Source organism: Antedon bifida, chromosome 6, assembly GCF_963402885.1.
Source record: "Antedon bifida chromosome 6, ecAntBifi1.1, whole genome shotgun sequence".
Lineage (NCBI taxonomy): Eukaryota > Metazoa > Echinodermata > Crinoidea > Comatulida > Antedonidae > Antedon > Antedon bifida.
Window position 1 is genome coordinate 4,971,541 of NC_136231.1, and position 21,441 is coordinate 4,992,981.

Sequence of the window (21,441 nt, forward strand, 5' to 3'; positions counted from 1 at the left end):
CTCCTCTCTTCCTTTTTTAGATTGCTTTTATCTTAATGTTGCTTCTCTCTTCCTTTTTTAGATTGCTTTCATCTTAATGTTGCTTCTCTCTTCCTTTTTTTTATTGCTTTCATCTTAATGTTGCTTCTCTCTTCCTTTTTTAGATTGCTTTCATCTTAATGTTGCTCCTCTCTTCCTTTTTTAGATTGCTTTCATCTTAATGTTGCTTCTCTCTTCCTTTTTTAGATTGCTTTCATCTTAATGTTGCTCCTCTCTTCCCTTTTTAGATTGCTTTCATCTTAATGTTGCTCCTCTCTTTCTTTTTTATATTGCTTTCATCTTAATGTTGCTCTTCTCTTCCTTTTTTAGATTGCTTTCATCTTAATGTTGCTCCTCTCTTCCTTTTTTATATTGCTTTCATCTTAATGTTGCTCCTCTCTTCCTTTTTTAGATTGTTTTCATCTTAATGTTGCTTCTCTCTTCCTTTTTTAGATTGCTTTCATCTTAATGTTGCTCCTCTCCTCCTTTTTTAGATTGATTTCATCTTAATGTTGCTTCTCTCTTCCTTTTTTAGATTGCTTTCATCTTAATGTTGCTCCTCTCTTCTTTTTTTAGATTGCTTTATCTTAATGTTGCTTCTCTCCTCCTTTTTCAGATTGCTTTCATCTTAATGTTGCTTGACTCTTTAAATTTCTTTCATCTTAATGTTGCTTCACTCTTCCTTTTTTAGATTTCTTTCATCTTAATGTTGCTTCTTTCTTCCTTTTATAGATTTCTTTCATTTTAATGTTGCTTCTCTCTTCCTTTTTTAGATTGCTTACATCTTAATGTTGCTTCTCTCTTTCTATTTTATATTTCTTTCATCTTAATGTTGCTTCTCTCTTCCTTTTTTAGATTGCTTTCATCTTAATGTTGCTTCTCTCTTCCTTTTTTAGATTGCTTTCATCTTAATGTTGCTTCTCTCTTCCTATTTTATATTTCTTTCATCTTAATGTTGCTTCTTTCTTCCTTTTTTAGATTGCTTTCATCTTAATGTTGCTACTCTCTTCCTTTTTTAGATTGCTTACATCTTAATGTTGCTTCTCTCTTCCTTTTTTAGATTGCTTTCATCTTAATGTTGCTTCTCTCTTCCTTTTTTACATTTCTTTCATCTTAATGTTGCTTCTTTCTTCCTTTTTTAGATTGCTTTCATCTTAATGTTGCTTCTTTTTTCCTTTTTTAGATTGCTTACATCTTAATGTTGCTTCTCTCTTCCTTTTTTAGATTGCTCTCATCTTAATGTTGCTCCTCTCTTTCTTTTTTAGATTGCTTACATCCTAATGTTGCTTCTCTTTACCTTTTTTAGATTGCTTTCATCTTAATGTTGCTTCTCTCTTCCTTTTTTAGATTGCTTACATCTAAATGTTGCTTCTCTCTTCCTTTTTTAGATTGCTTTCATCTTAATGTTGCTTCTCTCTTCCTTTTTTATATTTCTTTCATCTTAATTTTGCTTCTTTCTTCCTTTTTTAGATTGCTTTCATCTTAATGTTGCTTCTCTTTTCCTTTTTTAGATTGCTTACATCTTAATGTTGCTTCTCTCTTCCTTTTTTAGATTGCTTTCATCTTAATGTTGCTTCTCTCTTCCTATTTTATATTTCCTTCATCTTAATGTTGCTTCTTTCTTCCATTTTTAGATTGCTTTCATCTTAATGTTGCTTCTCTCTTCCTTTGTTAGATTGCTTTCATCTTAATTGCTCCTCTCCTCCTTTTTCAGATTGCTTTCATCTTAATGTTGCTTCTCTCTTCCTTATTTCTTTCAGTAACTAGTTATAAATACACTAAATAGATTTAATATGAGGAAAATTTCAAAAACATAGTACTTGGAACTGGAAATACATATGTATGATCACGTGTTTTCTATTAGTTTGCTATGTATATACAAAGTAGTATTAAAACAACTAAATAAATGGAAGTATGCCTCACTTCATCATTTCTTTATAACTGAAAAAAATATGAGAAAAGACATAGCATCTATGTTATAAATAATAACTATGTATATTCATGAAAATTGCTTGTAAAAAAACAAAACAACAAAAAAACGAAACTTATTAGTTACCTAAACAACTGTATAAATAAAAATGTAAACTAATAAATATCATTTTAATGTATGTGCAATATTTGTATACAGTACTATGAAAAAAGCATTGTTTGTGTGCTGCCTTAAATTGATAACTTGATCTATAATATTATTTTATTGTATTATATAATAATGAATTACAGTATTGTAAATCAAAATAATTATATGCATACATTAACGAATGAATATAAATGGGAGAGACCCATAAAAGATAAAAAAAAAAATAGTTATAAATTGTATACATTTATCTGTAAGAATATTGTTTTTATTATTTTATTTCGCTGCGTTTAAATAATTTACAATTATCCACCATAGTAGAAAAGTTAAAAATGAGTTCAAGATCATTTTCCTTGTTGTAACTTTTGGAATTGTCTACACCTTGATACGTTCGTATTCCGATTACGTATTCCCGGCAAGGAACTATTTAAAATGTCACGTCTCTTTAGTTGGCTATGTCATTTAAATTAAGACTCTATTATTTTTAATCTAAAGGCAAACTTGCCAAAAAATATTTTTTCAGGAAAAAACCACACACGATCTATTATTATTAATTTAGGCCCTATGAAGATTATGAAGTGTTTTTTAAAAATCACATTCACAAATAAGTGCATTAAATTAGCTTATTATTTTAAATAATGGATGTGGCATTAGTGGACTCTGGGTGACAATGTAATATATAGTAGGCCTAATAGTAATTCATTTATGGTAATTGTGGATAAAAATTGAAAGGTTTAGTTTTTAGCAACCGTACTTTATTCAGCCTTTTAAAAGGTGTCTTACTATGAACTTGGATGTGAACATCTATGAATGATGCAATGCGTTATACACAGATATCCAAGTCGTCCACGATACATAAATACATTCGCGTTACACGTAGGAGGCCTACACATTTATTTAGCAATTGATGACATTTTTTTTCGTACTGGACATACACTTAGTTCTTTGTCACGTGTTATCACATTTGAGATCTCTATTGTTCTGTGCCACCATTTATTTACTGGTGGAGCGTATTTTGCACAGGTCTGTCCTTGGGTGTCCCCATTTGAACTCGCACACGCAGACAAAAACAAATACTGCCCGTTGCGAAGTAGTTAGTTGAAGAGCTATGGGCCTAGGGCAGATATTTGATGAGATCCCCTTTCGTGATGCCTTGTTTGGGGTAGCCCATTTGATAGTCATTCAAATTGCACCTGACAGGCCAAAGGGTCGTTAGTAAATTTTTCCTGTGTCATTTTTGGCACTCGCAAACTGTCTGACCTTAAACCTGTGAGAGAAGGTAGAGCATAGGAGTGAACGTGTTGAACGGTATCTCGAGACCAGGTGGGCGTGAGAACAATTTGATTTCAACAAGCAGCTCAAACCAAGTACAACCCCTTGTTCCATAAAACGGGTGTTCATTTATACTATATAAATATTTTAAACGCACCGAATATCCTCGTTCTATTCTATCGATTTAACACGATGAATTCGTGGCTAATGGGGACATGTTGATGGAATCCGAAATAAGAAAGACGACACCTGTATGAGAATATGAGTATTTTATTAATAGTCGTCGAAAATCTGGTACGTATGGATTGAATCTTAGCACATATTCGAGAAATCCATTGACTAAAAACTGTAACACGCGCTTTTAAGGTATAGTGTGTATACGATAGCTATAATATTGAAATCGATAATTTAAAAGCCACTATATTAATTATCATCAGGGATTCCCAGGCACTTAATTGTACAAGATGAGTCAGGCAGCATAGAGCGCTGACCGGAAGGACAATTCTGACCGATTGACTCTAAAAACGTCTCATGTCAGTGAACTATTTGCTACAATTAGCTGTTAACAGACGCATAATTTTTAGTGTAACGCGTCACACAATCCCTGTCGATAGATCGTCTGCAAGTACTTTCGGCGCTCGACTTACTCACACCATTTAAACACTCTTTAACTTGAACCTATAAACTTTGAATAATGCTACATCATTCTAAATAGGTTTCAAGAAACTCCATTTCAATGGATTTCAGGAAGAATTAAAACGCTCAAAAAATAATCTTTTTTTTATTAAACAAAAAAAATAAACCACAAAATTATGGTTACAAACTGTAGTTATAGGCCAAAATCATTTCTATAATCCAGTACCTTTATACACTTCATACAAATCAAGTATCAGTCAATTGTGTTAAAACTTTCCGCGTTTTAGCATCAAAATGTTCCAATGTTGGCCTACGCTTTTTTTATAAAATAACTATTTTTATCAACCGTTTTGTAATAGTTGTTGGTTGTTTTTACCTTTTCATGTAAACAATCTTCATGTTTCCAAATTCATTTTGTTCTTATAACTGAGTATATAGATTGTGTAAAAATGTTCGTGAAATAAGCAATTAACTTTCTCTACTGAACGTTGAAAGTAAATGTTTGTGTATATATTTGAAAGACGGATTTGATCATCTTAGGTAGAATTTATTCTTAGTAATCAATATTTTTAAGAGTCTTATGCACGTTCATTGAAGACAAATTTCCTTTAGAAAATTAATATATTTGTATTGTTTCTCTCTCATGAGATCATTGATTAAATGATATTGTTATTACAACGTGTATACATAAATAACAAAGAAGAGATTTACAACTTGAACTTAATTGTGCTTACTTAAGTAATATGGAGTATGTCGTTATGCACTTACACCCGGATGAAAACACTTTTTAAATAATGTGAAATAAGCAATAATCATTCATGAATAGGTCTAAACTAACCGGTACTGATGATTAATTCGTCGGGTACGGTATATGATACACAAGTAGGCCTACGTTAACGCCGATGAAAATGGTACAATTTGTACAGGACGTATGCGTCATGCTCTACACTCTGTACTGAACCTGCTAGGTCCATATACTGCATAACAATCAATCCGCATTATTTTCATTATTTTTATTCTGCTTGTAAAATACATGCATTCTTCAATTTTGTTTTTTGTTCTAAATTAAACAGAAATATCTATATAGCGCCACCTTTTGTATTAGTGTACTTGACTGATAGTGCAACGGCCTCTCAAAATAATTACCAGGTTTACTTGTTTTAGAAACGTATCCCGGTAAGGTTTGTGGTTTCCGAACTGACAAACCAATAATCTATTCCAACAGTAATAATATATTGTATTTGATTGGTGGTGACTTGTAACATTATAGGATGGCCAAAAGCAGTAAATTATATGTGATTTGTCATATCTAAGCAGACTAATGCGCCATGACTCGTGCTACTGAGGATTTCATATAATACTGTATGTGTGTAAACGAACAAGCGTTTCGCCTCCGTCGTTACGAAGAGCGCGTAAAAAAAAAAATTGGGAATGTGTGTGGTTTTTTTATCGTACCGTATCGGGTACCGTATGATATTATAGGGACAGATTGAACTGGCAAATTAGGCCAATATCAATATAGACAAATAAATTAAAGAAAACTGTAAATATTAATACTTATTAACATTACATTATTATAATAAAATCGACGATTTTATTGTATTGAATTAATTATGACTACACAGCAGTTTTTGGATAATGTTATTAGTACATTTTAAACATTAAATCTTCAATTATACATTTTGCTCCATTAATAGCACGTAGCTGATTCACCATGACCCTTTAATTAGCCTGTTTTTGTGTCATTCTTTTGCTGTCATTTGATTTGAAATCTTGCAACCCTATAAAATGCGTTATTTATTCTGAAATAAGAAATCAATGACACCAAGGTAAAATTCCATTGGCTCATTATGAAGAGTTCTTCAATAACATTAATAATGTATTATTTACAAGGCCCAAAGCACACGTGCCTCGAACGAAGCCTTTTACGCAGCATAATATATTTTACATGTATCGGGTTTTCTCGAAGGAACCTTCACCTTAATTCTAAATATACATCGAATTTATTGGGTTATTTAAACCGACTCCGATTACTAATACTGTGCTACTCACAACTCGTCAGGCACACATATACACCAGTCGCCTTTGGTATTAGTCTGTCAGAAACGGTTCACGTTCCATAGAGTTCAGTGAGAGGGAATATAGACGCAGAAAAGGAGGAGCTGCCATGCTTTAATACTGCCTGATGTAGCCGGTGCGCTCACTTCTAGTTTAATCCTCAACTGAATAGGACGCGTGTGCAGTACCACATTACCAACGCCTGCGTTTTAGTTCAACCAACTGTAAAATAGTAACAAACCAACTATAAGGGCTTTTTTGTATGTTCTGCCGTTTGTCGGAGTCAGGAAATGTATTGATTGAGTATAATCTGATACGACCATAAGACTGCATGCCATGTGAATTTAATCGTGGATTTTAATAGACAACCGTTTACATGGATCGTGTGTTGCTGAAATGACTAAACTATTATTTTGTATGGAATGTAAAAATCATTGAATATGAATGTGGATCTTAACTTTTCTTGATTTTTTCGAAATTACAAACATTTATTTATATCAAGATGAATCTTGGAATTTACCGGGCTGGATTACGTAGTCGGAAATGTATCGATAGAAGGTAATGCATCTTCAACATGGTCTTTTTAAATTGATATTATATATAATGTCATTACAATAATTAGGTTACTAGTGCATGTTTTCCAATATTAGTACGGCTGGTTCAGTAACAATATTTTATCTTGTAATTGGGTAGACCAAAACTGCTGTTTTGTTGAAATTAATTAATATTGTGTAAAATAAATTAAAATGCCAATTATTCTACAAATATACACATCAGAAAAAGTTCTAAGAATGTAAAATTTGTAGTAATACTAGTATTATCAGTATGCCATCAAGCATACTGTACATCACATTAATTCGGCAAGACTTAGTTAGAGTAGAAACCGTTTGAGAAAAATAAGTTTGAATTACTGAGTGTTATAGGTGTTATTTACCATGCCAAATATGTATTTATATCGAAATGCATTTTCAGAAGAAAAGACATATAAAATATCCAAAAAACTAAAAGTTTTAGGCCTATTCTTCCTAAAGACAAATTCCTGGAACAGAAAACACAGTATATCATTTATTACTAGAGCCTATATATTAAAAAAGATTTAACATCTATGTTTAACGTATTGTATTATTTTAATTTAAAAAGTTTGTATTTCATAATGACTTAAACTTTCTTTATAAACAAGCAATCAATTAATCTGATTAATTAATTAGAAAAATATTCTTGTAAAGATTACAGCACCGGTTGTATACTCTGACAGCTGCCGTTACTAATTACGGGGTGGCATTCATCCAACCGGTTTAGACTTTCACGGAGAGGTAGACAAATCCACTTGAAATTAATTTTAAACTTACAATACGAGTATAAGATTATATGTATTGATACGTTTATCGATTCTGCATGTCAGCGCTTAATTTACTAAACAGAAATAAAAGTCAATAGGCCTACTTGTGCAATAGTGATTTTCAATTTTAAAAAAAACGGAACTGTGTAGTGACTTAAAACTAGAGTAGGCCTACCATTATAAAAGAACCTCTATTACAACGCCCTCGCTCGTTTTCATATCAGAACAGTCTACAATCATATCAATCACAATCGGTATAAAAGATTTTCCTATATACAGACGTTTCTCCAACTTCTTGTTTATTTCAAGTTAATGTTTTGATATATGGCGAAAACTGTCTAAATGTCCGAAACATACCAACAGATGAATGTAAAATCGATTTTCGATAACAAAATGTTGATAACACTGAAACTGTTATTATACTAAACGTGAATAAGAAATAAACGTTATTGACGGTCAATAACCGAGAAAACATTATAAATTGTCTGTTAATCAATGATGTAGTCTCTTTGCTGCGGTTAAGCATGGACTGTCTAAGAGTAAGTACACTCGACTGGATGCTAACTCACATAGTACTACAATCGGAAGTTCCAATAACACATTAATTAACTGTGTCTACGACCTAAATTCGTCGTTAAAACGTGCGTGATTTTTTTTTACAATTTTTTTTGCAATCTTACTATTTTGATATATTATTATGAATAATATTTCTTTAACATGCAAACAATATAGTATACTTGCATGGCGAACAATTCATGTTCTGGTTGAATTTGACCTCTTTAAAAGAAGTTAGAACGGAACTGATTCATGGACGTTCGATTACAGGGTGTCTACCCGTTATACCTTAATATTGATGTCAAAATAAAACTACGTAAACGGTTAATAATTGACCGTTATGTGGCATAGGCGTTGTCATTTTATATTCCAATTCACATTTACTTTTGAATCTGTAATCTGTAACATAATAATCACTTCAACATAACTGGATATGTGTAAGGTGCTAGGACCAGTTGTAGTGTTTAGGATCATGCCGACCAACAAACGGCATACAAAGAAAATACATATTGTGCGGTTAAGATATTTTATATTTATATGGCCATTATGTACATTTATGTATACTGATTTAAGGAAACCAAGTGTCCCAATATAGAAAAGTACTATGAATTAAGCAAAATAATTCCGTGAGAGGTTTTAGTTTTTTCTCAAAATTCTTAAGTGATCTAATTAATAGTAAAGTTTTTTCAATAGAATTATGTCAAAGTTCGCCCGTAAATAAAGGTTGTCATAATATAGGGCCTACCAGATGTTGGAAAATCTTCAACGTTTTTTCGTTAAATAGTAGTATAGTACTGTATATACAATTATGTAAATTATACTTTTTCAAATAAATTAATGTTGCTCTACTGGAATGGGTTTGGACGAAAACATCCGTCTTCCACCAAACCTAAAGCTTAAGGCCTTCCTTCAAAGTATAGAGTGCGTGTTTCAGTACCAAACTTTGAATCAGAAAATCCCGAAATTAGCCTTTCGGTTGTGAAATAACTATAGTGAAAAACATTTACTTAATTTACCTAAAGGCAACTCATTTGAGAAACATTATCTTCACAATCTGGTTCTAACAACACCACTATTTATTTACAAAAGCTTTTATTTCATGGGAATAAGATAAGTTGCGTTCATTTGGAAAAGTTAAATTAATGAACAAACCGTGTACATATTTCTTTATTTATCAATATTTTTATTACAATATTTGTTTCCAATAAAATTATTTCCGTATCCTTATTTCAATGATTTCATAGATTAAATAGTTTTAATGATGATAGACCCATTTTACAGAAGCAACAAATGCAGCAAGAAGTACGAAGCATTATGTCCGTCTCTCTGGACTCTTTTCGCTGTTCAAATTTTTGATCGTTCAATAAATCACCCTTTACTCATGTTTCTTAAAAGCTCATATGGAGATTTACTTAATCTGAGAGCATGGAGGTTTAATGTACGCCCCTTTCTTCGTATTATCAGTTGTTTTTTCGCCCGATAATCTTTATCGTTAATATCTGAGTTGTTCCCATCCGTCTCCATTCTGGCAAAGGTATTTTATCTGGTCATACCCGTCTTTCATTCCCTCTTGCTGCTGGTGAGTTTATAGAAACATATTTTTCGTGTAGTTAAGTTCAACCCATAATTTGTGTAGTTATTTCAACTATTTTTCTTTTTTTGTGTAGTTACTTTTCTGTAGTAGTTACTTTCAACCATAAATATTTTGAGTATATACTAGTTACTTTCAACACTATATTGTGTGTGTAATTTCTTTCAACACTATGTTATGTTCTATCTGGTTACTTTGGTAAATTAGTTATACGAATACCAAAGAACTTATTTGGTCATTATGACAATCTTCATAATTAGAGCATGGAGCTATTTCATCTGAGCTCAATCATAATGTTGCTAAACCGTTTAATGCCTCTACTTATAGTACTACTTCTCAATCATAATCACCAAAATCATCATAATTATTTATATCTGTGTAAAAATCTGTAAAAACACAGATATATACGCAGTCTATCTTTTACAGTAGAGGCAGTCTCTTCCATTATTATTCGACTTCATGAAGCTCCTGTGTACTTAATTCAATTATAATTGATACTCCATATTGAATGTTATGGTGGAGGTGGGGGACAAAAAATAACGAGGAAAAAACAATAATATTATCGGCAGACATAATAATTATAGTTGTAAAATATTCACATAATAAATATATCCAGAGAAACGGTCGAATAACAACCATCCCCGAGGCACTATTATAGCTTATGGAGACAAGGTTTATTTTTTTAGACAATTTATCTGATAAAAGCCTGACCTCAATACAAACTTTTCAACACTCCCCTAGGCTGTGTTCTGCTACTTCAGCTTGACGAATCGGTGGTGGTCCAATCCTACCTGACCAAGTGAACTAAATATTCGTGTCAATCGCCGCAACAGTTATGAACCTGAGTTTATTATAACAGATTAATATAATGGAGAAGTTTCATCAATTACATTAAGATAAAAATGTATCAAAATTTCTAATCATGCTTCCGTATCTCTGTCAACAAAAGCCACACATTGGGCCTACAAGCAATGTGGAATCTCTACCCGACCGACTTCTGCTTTGTGGATTTTCTTGCTTTTATCATTGTCGCGAAACTTTGAAAAACAATCCTATTAAATTAGTATAGATTAATGATTACCTATAATATGTTTAATTTTTAAAGATGTATTGTACCCAAAACAAACATGAAAGTGAAGATTAATATAAAAAAAAGACTGAATAGGCCAATTTGCATTTTTAATAAAGTTAAATCACTTCTACAAAAAAGAGAGACAAAATAAACGGTTAAATTCAACCAAAAACCTGTTGACTTCCAGGCAATATGACTTTTTGTTTTTAAAGTTTTTTCAGGTAAATAATTGTCTTTTTATCCAAATTTTGGCCAAAGTAATTACCTATTAATGTGACATTAAAATGGAATATTCAACAAAAACATTTTTACAAATTATTTTTTCAGGAGAACAAAACATCTTTAAATAGTTTACATATTATTTCTATAGGCCTAAACAAGAATTGTTGCCTATGCAGAGACTTCGACAAGTTATTTTTGGATAATTATTTTGTTTAGTGAACTAATGACCTTTAATATTTGTGATATACTGTAAAGTAATAACATTGGAAACATATTTGCTATAGACGAGAGATCATGGATTACTAAATGATATCCATATACAAATGTTCAAACGTCTATTTTATAATAATAATAATAATCATTCAATAATGTCGGTCTGTAGTTTTAGTTGGAAGCCTCACGCTAGAAATAAAAAGATTGTCTAATTAATAGAAGCCTTATATCAATTACACTTTGAGTTACACTATAAAACGTAGACTTACTGATATCATCTCTGCGTTGATTTTTATTTGTTTATTGGTACGTATACATTTCGCAGTGGTTTACTTATTTTCGTAGAAAGATATTGATACACAGGAGCGGTCCTTGATTCGTATTTCAAATTGTTGTATTGCTGGTAGCAAAATAGGTAAATGTATACCATACCTTATTAGATTGACATTGCCACTAAGTAAATGTTACAATTGTTAATTTGTTAATTTTATCCTACGTATTTAGTTACTAAACTGTCGTTACACACACCTTGGTTTTCTTTTCTCGGCTAATCTGATTAATACGCGTAAAACAATCTTTCGGTCGACATGTGTCTCACTGAAAACAACACATGAATTTTAAATTTTTTCTTCAACAAAATAATTTTATTCTAAAGATTCCGTTTAAATTATCATTCGTTGACTTTAATATGACCGATTTGAAATATAGCTGACTTGAAATCATACTATATAATACGTCCTCGACCTTAACGCTAACCTTTTTTTTTTTCTGAGTGACCGTCCCATGGGGCTCGGGTCTGACTTAAGTATTTAAGCAATGAGGTATATCCCCGTTTTGCAATATTCAAAATAATATGTGCTAGCTTTTCACTAGAGAAGAAATACAGTATATCTTTGGAGAGAAAATCTGATTCTGCAAGCACATATCTACCAAATATGTGTCTCCCAATCATCTCTCTTCGACAAATGAAAGTGCAACGAAACTAGATTTAACAAAGAGAACATTGTAATGGAAAATAAAAATGAGATAAAATGTTTATAATTGATAAGAACAAGCATAAAGTAACACGGGTATATTGTTAGATAGTACTGATGTACTGTTAATTGTTAACGCCATTCTATACAAAGGTTTATTGAGGCAAAGAGTTTGTTGAGAATGTGTGTATTACAATGTCTCAATTGTATCATAAGTAGCCTACTTACAGATGAAACCGGCAAAAAACATCTTGGGCTGCGGAAGTGGTTTTAGGATTTTTGCAAGGAGAATGTACTGACAGAACTCAACACAAAATGTATTATTCTACTATCAATAATGATCATCATTACCAAAAAAGTTACCTTTAACTAAAATCAATAATGTTATATTTAAACAAGTTAGTTTTGTATTTCATCACATTAATACGCTTGTGTATAATGTCCAACACCTGTCTTAGTACACCTATTAACTTTGCGGTGATTAATTCCAAACAAAACGGTCTTTAATTTGGCAGACGCAGTGCGCGTGCCATACTCAATTCTCTATTGTGTTCAGTAGAAATGTAACCCCTATACCACTAATCGGATCAATTTATTTGATTATAAAACGTTAGTTTGTTTTACTATAATGCATCATGTATATCTTACCCTCCTGGACATCACTAATGAATCTAAGCAGGCTTGTTCATGCTGAAATACTTAAGCTCACTGGAGGCAAGAACAACTGTTTAACAATTGCTTGAGTGAAGCCTATTATAAAGATTAATTTTACAATAAGGGTAGTGTTCTTGTACACGCGGGCTGTTTGACTTTATGGATTTGTCCGAGCGCCTTAAAATTTGTTTTGCGAATTGAATAACAATAACAAAACATTTCATACAAATTATTACTTAAAAAAAGGTGCACAAGTATCATGTCCTCAACATGTTCCAATAAACAAATTATACAAATAGGCCTAAATAAGTATAAGGTAGACCCGACATTTGCAACAACCATGATTGACACAAACTATCATTAATGCACACTAATAATTTGGAACACAATACCTAAATAAAGCAAGTAGTATACAATGCACAAACGATCAAACAAAACTAAACAGGGAGAAAAAAGGAAAATAGAAAAAAGCAAAACACCTAAAAAAAAGAAAAGAGAAAAAGAAGAAAGCAATAACAAATGAAAAGAAAAAAAAACAGAAAGAAAAAGAAAGGAAAACTCATGAAGTTCGAATAAATAAAATTAGAAAACGTAAACAAACAATTAAATTTGAGTTATTGATTTTAACCAAATCCATACATTAAGGCATTAATATTCATTTGAAATGTATTTTATCTTTAATTTCAGAAGGGCAACACGAACTATGCTTGCATGTAAAGATATCTTGACGTTAATGTTAGCCTGGCTGGTTACAGCAACTCAATGCCAGAGTTTGCCAACCAGAGATGAAGAGTTATTTATTCACCAAATGCGAAATCCTGAAACATTCCATGATTCTAGTCTCATACCGGACGGGGCCGAAGTAAATGCATACGCCGTCACAGAAAAAATAACACGGTAAGCGAAACACCTTTTTGTAGACTAATTTCAGTGAACATCGAATTACGAAATATGAGAATTACAGAAATACCATGTAAATAAATCTGACGAGGTTTCCATTGATTCATTGATCGATCGATTCATTCAATTCCAATCTTCAACATTTCAGGTATTTTTTCTTGGTTGAAGAAGACGGTCCTCCTTTAGAAGTTACAATAACACCGTGTGCGTCGACATTAGAATGGAATCTATCTATACCTGAAGTACCCGAAGAGGGTAGCGCTTCAGGTTGGTGTTTTATTACCCTTATAACTAGTAATATGTGGCAATAAGTAAGTTAAAGAGTCAAATGAGAAAAGAAGTTAAGACAGTGGGTGTTGAGCCGTGAAATGTACAAACAACCACATTTTTGTGTAAACCACCCATTTGTGTAACCGCCTAAAGAGCCAAACATATTGGCATGGATTCGTTGTCAATGTATTATGTAATATTAAATTAAATACATCGTTTCACACACCTTTACATGCAACAAAAAACGAGGACGTGCCAATTCCCAATCCCAAATTATAACACTGATGTTTTGTTTAATCTCCAGGTATTAACGATCAGCTAGAACATCAGCGGTCGCAGTCAAGCAAAGTAGGATCGATATTAAAAACATACAAAGGCTTTAATGTTAGTACGTACTCATCAACTAATTCACCAGCAGGGATTTACATGTTAAAGGTGCGGGCTGTAGACCATGATTCGAGTTTTAAGATCTACGCCACCACGACACCAAACTCTGATCGCATTTATCCTGTTTTACCATCAGACTCAAGAGTCGATGTTACTGCGGTGCGCAAAGATCGCGTTTCTCTTGCGTGGAAATCTAGTCTATCGGAGACCGTTTACCTTCAGCCAATAAAATACTGCGTGGCAATGAATACTGAGCGTAATTACCCTACATTATGTGGCATTGAATCACGTCTGTACGGAGATCGTCGACCCATTGTACCTAACGTAGGCTTTGGATTCAGTAATGAAAAGGGTAGGAGGAACTCTAAAGGATTGAGAAAACGAAAAAACAAACTCGAATCGCTTACTAAAACTCAAATAAAAACCAATTCCAGTTTTACACTTGAGTGTATTGGAACGAAGAAAATGCACACGTTTACAAATCTAATTGCTAACCATACATATTTCTTCGATGTTTTTGCTGTTGACACTAAAACTAACCGTAGCACAGTTTACCAACACATTCAAGTCACAACACCTGCTGGTGAAGAAGTCCAGAAGGTGGTGATACTAAAGGACGGAAAGATGTTAGATTCTTCAGTGCAGCAATCAAAACCGAAAAAGACATTCCAGATAGACGTTGGAAACAAAGATAAAGAGCTTTTAGTTACTGTACAGCCATGTACACATCCAGTTATTGTGGAAATCTGGCAAGAAACAAGTGTTGTGAAATCTGGTGTTGTTGAAGATTTACAAAGTTTCACTGTTAACAATGCAAAAGGAACGTATTATATCAGAGTTGTTGGTTCATTGAAAGAGGCTATTCACTTTAAAATATTTGCAACAACAAAACCAAGGAAGTATCCGTATCCAAGAATGCCGGATGATAACAGAATAAATCCGTATAGAAATCTGCGCAAATGCAATTCAGTTACTCTTGGTTGGTTAACCTCAAGTGAAACGGCTCAATATTGTCTATACAGACGTGAAGATACGTCAACAGACAGTGGTGGTAGAAAAAACTTACGTCTTATGAACTCGTGTCACGGACCTGGAATGAGAAAGAGGAGTGAAAAAGTGTTCTGCACAAAAGTTAACGATCCATCAGAGCAGGACACGGTTATGGTTAAAAAAGTGGAAAATCTTAAAAAAGGTACTAATTACATATTTGATGTGTACGTCAGTAGGGATGGAAAACAGTCATTAGCTTATAGAAGCGTGAAAGTTAAGACGAAAAAATACTGCTGACGACGAATTGTCTGAACTGTTAGTGTTGGCTACAGTCATTAAATTAGTAGCAAAATAACATCTTCGCCATGTTATCAGATGAATCGTAACATGGTTATCTCCGCGCGCACTGTGCCACGAATGTCAATGTACTTGGATGATGAAAAAAGAACGCTCCTGATAATAATCTGGACAATCTTATGATTGATAATGGCGCTGTTAATGTTATACTGATAACGTATAGTGATTATTAGTACGCTCGAAAGATATTGTAAAAATATTTTAGTTTTGAAAGAACGTTATATTGTTTGGTGATGACGATCGGGTCTCAAAACCCGTATTGTGAAGGTGTTACATCAAGAAAGGCTGTATAGTAGCACAATGAACAATACTTTATCAGAGAGATATATAATCTTATGAGAAGATATATCCAATTAAAATAAATAAATAAATAAATACGTTCAAGTGTAGAAGAGGTACGGACATTCATGAATACTGGCTTAGTTAGATTATTATTGTCAAGTCGGAGGTGCTAAAATGTGATTTATTTATTTACATACACACATTTGCATAAAACCGCTATTGTCCAGTCCAGCCGTAATATAAAATGTATGTAATAATTAATGTATAAATTATAAAACAACTATTTATCTGACAATTAATAATCTGTTGTTGATTGATCTGTGGCACGTCGAAAATAGTATATTTAATTGCTCTGAAATAAAACGGTTTTCAGTGGCAAGGCAGCCTTAAATTATATTTATTGTATATGTTATATCTTAAAATATCATAATGATGTTATATATTAATAATGTTATTAAATGTAGAGAGCTTCATTGAGGTAACAAATAGTGAAATATGTTGAATACAGTGATGATAAAAAAGCTTTATATATATTATGTAAGTACCCCTCTATAACAATTAGACTAGTGTACTTGGATTATTATTACAGTGACTTTTCGATATACTATTGGGTACAAAGGGGTAGCAATCAGTGGAAAAACTGTGCGCATGTTTGAACACATTCGTAATAGATTCTGTTACTAGATTTGTCGTAATAACGGAATTTATCACAAGGTATTTAGTACCTCACTTTGATCTTACTTTGGTGCCACGTACTGTGATCGCATTCAAGTTGACCAATCACAAGCGACAGTTAGGATCGTCCATCGCGTCGTGATTGGTCAGATTACTTGTGTTGCGTTCAAGTTGTAACCAAGCTTAATCACGTATATTAAATATAATACAATGTTAATTAGTGCGTAAATATGACGTAGTTACTGCTGTAATTATATTCTAATTATTGTAAAGTGTAAAGCAGTTTGATATTGTAATGATCATTCCAAAATTAAATATTACTGGTCCATTATATTTTCGTCGTGAAGCCTAATACATAATAGTGAAAATAGGATGGCGTTCTAAACAAACAACATATCAATAAATGTTCATAAACTAACAGCTCAAACAAAGTATTTTTTATTTCAGTCAATTTGTTAATATCCTAACATACACTATTTCGATGTTTTTTTATAGTTTGGTGTACTGAAATACACAAACCAACGATGGTTTCCATGTAGTCTGACATAGATACCTATTTTTCGCGACTATGTGCAAAATACAATATCCAATAGCCAGGACAGAAGTTAACAAGGCCATATAGATGGCTGCGCAGTCGCGTGCTCAAATTTGAGTTAGTGTTTACCAACCGACCCATCGACCGACCGACCGACATAGTGAGCTGTAGAGAGACTAAAAAACACTTTGATTGTTCTATACTTTGAAATTAAAATTCAAAATTTAAAAGTCACCTTTTATATCAAATTCATTTTATAGTGTCTTTCTTCTTCGTCTGACAATTGTGCACACATCTTCGATTTCATTAGTCGTAAAGGGATAAAACTCTTCTTCAGTCAATACAGTCAATTATTATTACTTACATTAGACCTACATAAACACAGGATTTACTATATAATGGAAATATAACACCCAAATATAATTATCATTATTATTAGTACTAAATATCTTAACTTTTGACCATATCTCGTATATAGTTCTACCAGACAGGGTTTACGACACTGGGGTAAAATCTATAGATATGGCTATCTAATTATTTCGGCCGCCGGCGGTCATTTCAACCGCCGGTTATGAACGTCTGTTATAGGCCTACATTCATAATTCACACACTTTATTGAATCGAGTTTTGGTCCTCGAATTTTCCTGTAGGCCTATTTTAAAGTTCAACATGATTTTATGTTATATTATTCAACTTTTCTACTCGTCGACATGAGAATGCTTATGAAATAAGATGATTTATAACATTTTTGTTTGATCTCGGATCTTATCAAAAATATTGATAATATCGTGAGAAATGACAATGACAGATTGTTACATGACCATTTTGTAATCTGATAATATGAAGATGACACCTTGTTTTGATTATGAAATGTAAAATGTGTAATGTTATGAAGTTTTTAATGGTGGTTTTCGATGGTGGTATTACATAATCTCTATCTTTGACAAACTGAAAAATGTACTGATCCCGTGTAGGTGTGGGTAGGTGTATATTCCTATATTCAATTTAACTGTTCTTGTGATACCGATACCACTTCCCTATGAATATGGAGTTTCTAAACTATAAACAAAGTAAGTAAAGTATGTTGTTGGTTTCGTCGTTGTGGATAAATTAAAGTATTATAATGTGGTTATGCAAATGCTGTACAAGGAAAGATTGATTAAACAGAAAATCCATGAAGGTACCCTTAACTCGCATTAATGTTCTTAGAATAGCCTAACCTGGATCAACAATGAATATGACGTGAACAGCATGTTTCAGGTCAGGTCCCTGATTCATCATTGTAGACAAAAAATTGTTTATGCCTGCGATATAAAATGAATATGCAAGATCATAATACAAATAATTACACTGTTATTGCTAATACCTAAATATATTGTTTATTTCAATTTTCGCTTGGGTCTACTTTTTAATTTAAAATCGTTTGCAAAATTAAGTTGTTAAAATAAATCAAATAAGTCATACCACAAACTTAATATAAAGTAATCATCTAAAATGTTTTTAGGTAAGTAGTTAACCATCCATTACTTATAAGAAGTAGGGCAGAAGTACTTTTGTAATGTTTTCTCAGTCAGCTTACGACATGAATTAGATATCCACTCGCATATGTGAAAATAAGAGCCTACAGCAAAATATCAAGCATAACATTTTATAAAAAGACGTCAGCGTGGTTCTTCGTCACCTCAACTTAGCGCCTTCGTTTATGACGTCAGTGATGGGTTTTTCGAGTATGACAAAAGTCCTACATATTTAGTTTTCATAAACATATTAATTTGTTTACATATTGATATACTATTTCAGAATATGATTTTAAAGGCATATTCAACGATACCAAACACCACGCACTTATTTTGTTCGGTTAGTAGATAAGTTGAAAACATATATACATAAAATCAAAATGCAGTGTAATTAAAATACAATGTAATTAAAATGCAATGTAATTAATTAAACTATTAGCGTTTTTTCAGTTCCATTGATACCACATTTTGAATTTCAAGCTGATCAGAAAAGAAGGTGGTTTATTTTTATTTAATAATTCATTTTAACAACAATGTTGTGTCACCATAAGTGAAAAGGAATTCCTTCAATTTATATCCATGGGAGTAAATTTCTCATTCTAATAAAAGAGTCGTGTAATTACCACTCTTTTTTTAAAAGTGCTTATTTCACGATGCTCATTCTGCTTAACCGCTGTCGGAAAATAAGTGGGGTTCGATTTGTTCCAAAAGTTTATTTTATAATCAATAGAAATGTTAACCCCAGAGCTCCCCTTTAAAATAACTATATTATAATATGTTATCAGTTTAAATTTTTGTTTGCTTTTGCATTACTGAATACACCCATTGTGCTTAAATAAATACACGCACGCATTATATTGATATTCAACCCTAATTGATCAATCAATATTAATATTTTAATTAAAGAATTATTAAATCATTCGAAATTAATAGCTTTTAAAATCAAAATGTCATCAATCTTGTAAAATAATCATGGACATAATCTTGTTTGCGTAGGCTGTTTAAATTACTATATTAACCTTTGTAAAAGGTAATTATAATCGTCATGAGCCACTGATTGTCAAAGGTCCAAGATTAAACTTTATTAACACCTTCGTGCCGTGCATTTGTTGTGTATTACTAACCAATACTAAAGAGTGTCAAATACAGGTGTAGATAAAATCATCATGTTATACTATCCAATCTGCTATTAAAATTACAATACTATTTAGATTGCTGTGAGGACTAAATACTTATACAAAGTACGGGAAAGATATTAAACCAAGACAATCTCCTTTATAAAACTACTCATACTCTATATGTCTAAAACACATTGGTCTAAGAAGTTACATTTAAGCCTACAAAATAAAAAAGTGAAGAAAAAAAATTGTTAATACAATATCAACGAAGTAAGAATGTATTATTTTTCAGACATTCTAACACATTTGCCTAGAGTTGATAATGTCACATTCAAAGTTCAACCAAATTATTCATATCACAAGTTCTATAGAAAATAATGTCATCATTGTCGTCATCATCATCAGTTACGATCATCATCTTGCGACCTCACGCTATCCAATATTTTACACCATTTTGCTCTTATGCAGGATGGTTTGTCTATATATAATTTTCAATTTCCTTTTTCGTGATCCATGTAGATTTCGGTACTCTTCTTACTTTGGTCTTCTTCTTTTCTGTTAAATTCGTTTAGTGCAATTTTTGCAAGGGCTTCCTTTACATGTGTCATTTTGTGTTTGTTCGAATGGCAGGCTTTATGTTGGTAATTCTATTTTGCTCTCCTTTTCATTAATATGAATGAATCATGCACAAATAAGTGCATACTTATTTCTTCCTGGTTGAACTTAATTTAATTGAACCTATCCCTGTCGCACTTCGTAAAAGTAAAGTGCTACAGAGTGTGGCAGCTCAATTCTAGATACGAGGCATGTTATATTACAATGTGTGACAATTCTATTGCAAATGTGACAGTACAAAGCGTTACATTTGCATTACAGTGTAACGTGCCCTATCCCTGATTGAAACTTTTTGAAAGACTTAACGTCTTCACTTAACGTATCATACTGAAATGTACAAAACAATATCACTTCTTGTCATATGGATAGAGGTATGTTTTGTTACATCAGGAGGTTGAATGCCTATGATAAACTAGGGATACTAATGAATTTTACAAAACAGTAACGTGACTTTGTTAAAGCAGAAATGACGTCACATGTGTGAGTATTCCTTGCTTTAAATGTATATTTTTCCACTATAAACTGCGTTTAAAGTCGGCGAACAGCACACACAACATTTAAATAGGTGTATTCAATTACAATCTTATTTTCATTTTAATTTCTTTCAATATTGTGTATAAAACTCTTCAACACCGGTACATATTGTTTCTAAAATTGATCTGTAATGTCTATAGTTATTGAAATAAACGTTTTTTCCTCCTTTTTCTGTTCTGGGTCAAACTTTAAAGCAGTATTGCCATCCATGCATGTTCTGAAACTGATTCACAGACTACATTAATATTATAATCTGTCATTGTGAATCATCGGTAAAAATGATAACGATCATAATGCAATTATTCAATAATAAAAAAAATCAAACTAAACGTACAAACATTCAGCCATTCAACTTGTTTTCTTCAGCACCAATGATCATTTACGGTATGATTATTTTAAGGTATGAAAATAACCATACCGTATGATAACTAAGCGCCTCATCGCTTATACATTTTTGTTTGAAGTTTTGTTGTGATGCCTTGACAATAATATAATGAATGTATTCATGCAGAGAATACAGTAATTTATTCTATCATTTATGAAGACTGACTTATGTTTAAAAACTATTTTGATTAAGACCAGA

General features: G+C 32.1%; 1 protein-coding gene across 1 annotated transcript; it reads left to right on the forward strand.

Annotated features, from left to right (window-relative positions):
• The first annotated feature begins 5,931 nt into the window (after positions 1-5,931).
• LOC144844824 (protein NDNF-like) lies at positions 5,932-16,938 on the forward strand. Its single transcript, XM_078701912.1, has 4 exons — positions 5,932-6,616; positions 13,366-13,575; positions 13,727-13,845; positions 14,153-16,938. Exons 1-4 carry the CDS (start codon positions 6,561-6,563, stop codon positions 15,520-15,522), a joined length of 1,755 nt encoding a protein of 584 aa, XP_078558038.1. The 5' UTR covers positions 5,932-6,560; the 3' UTR covers positions 15,523-16,938.
• The last annotated feature ends 4,503 nt before the right edge of the window (positions 16,939-21,441 follow it).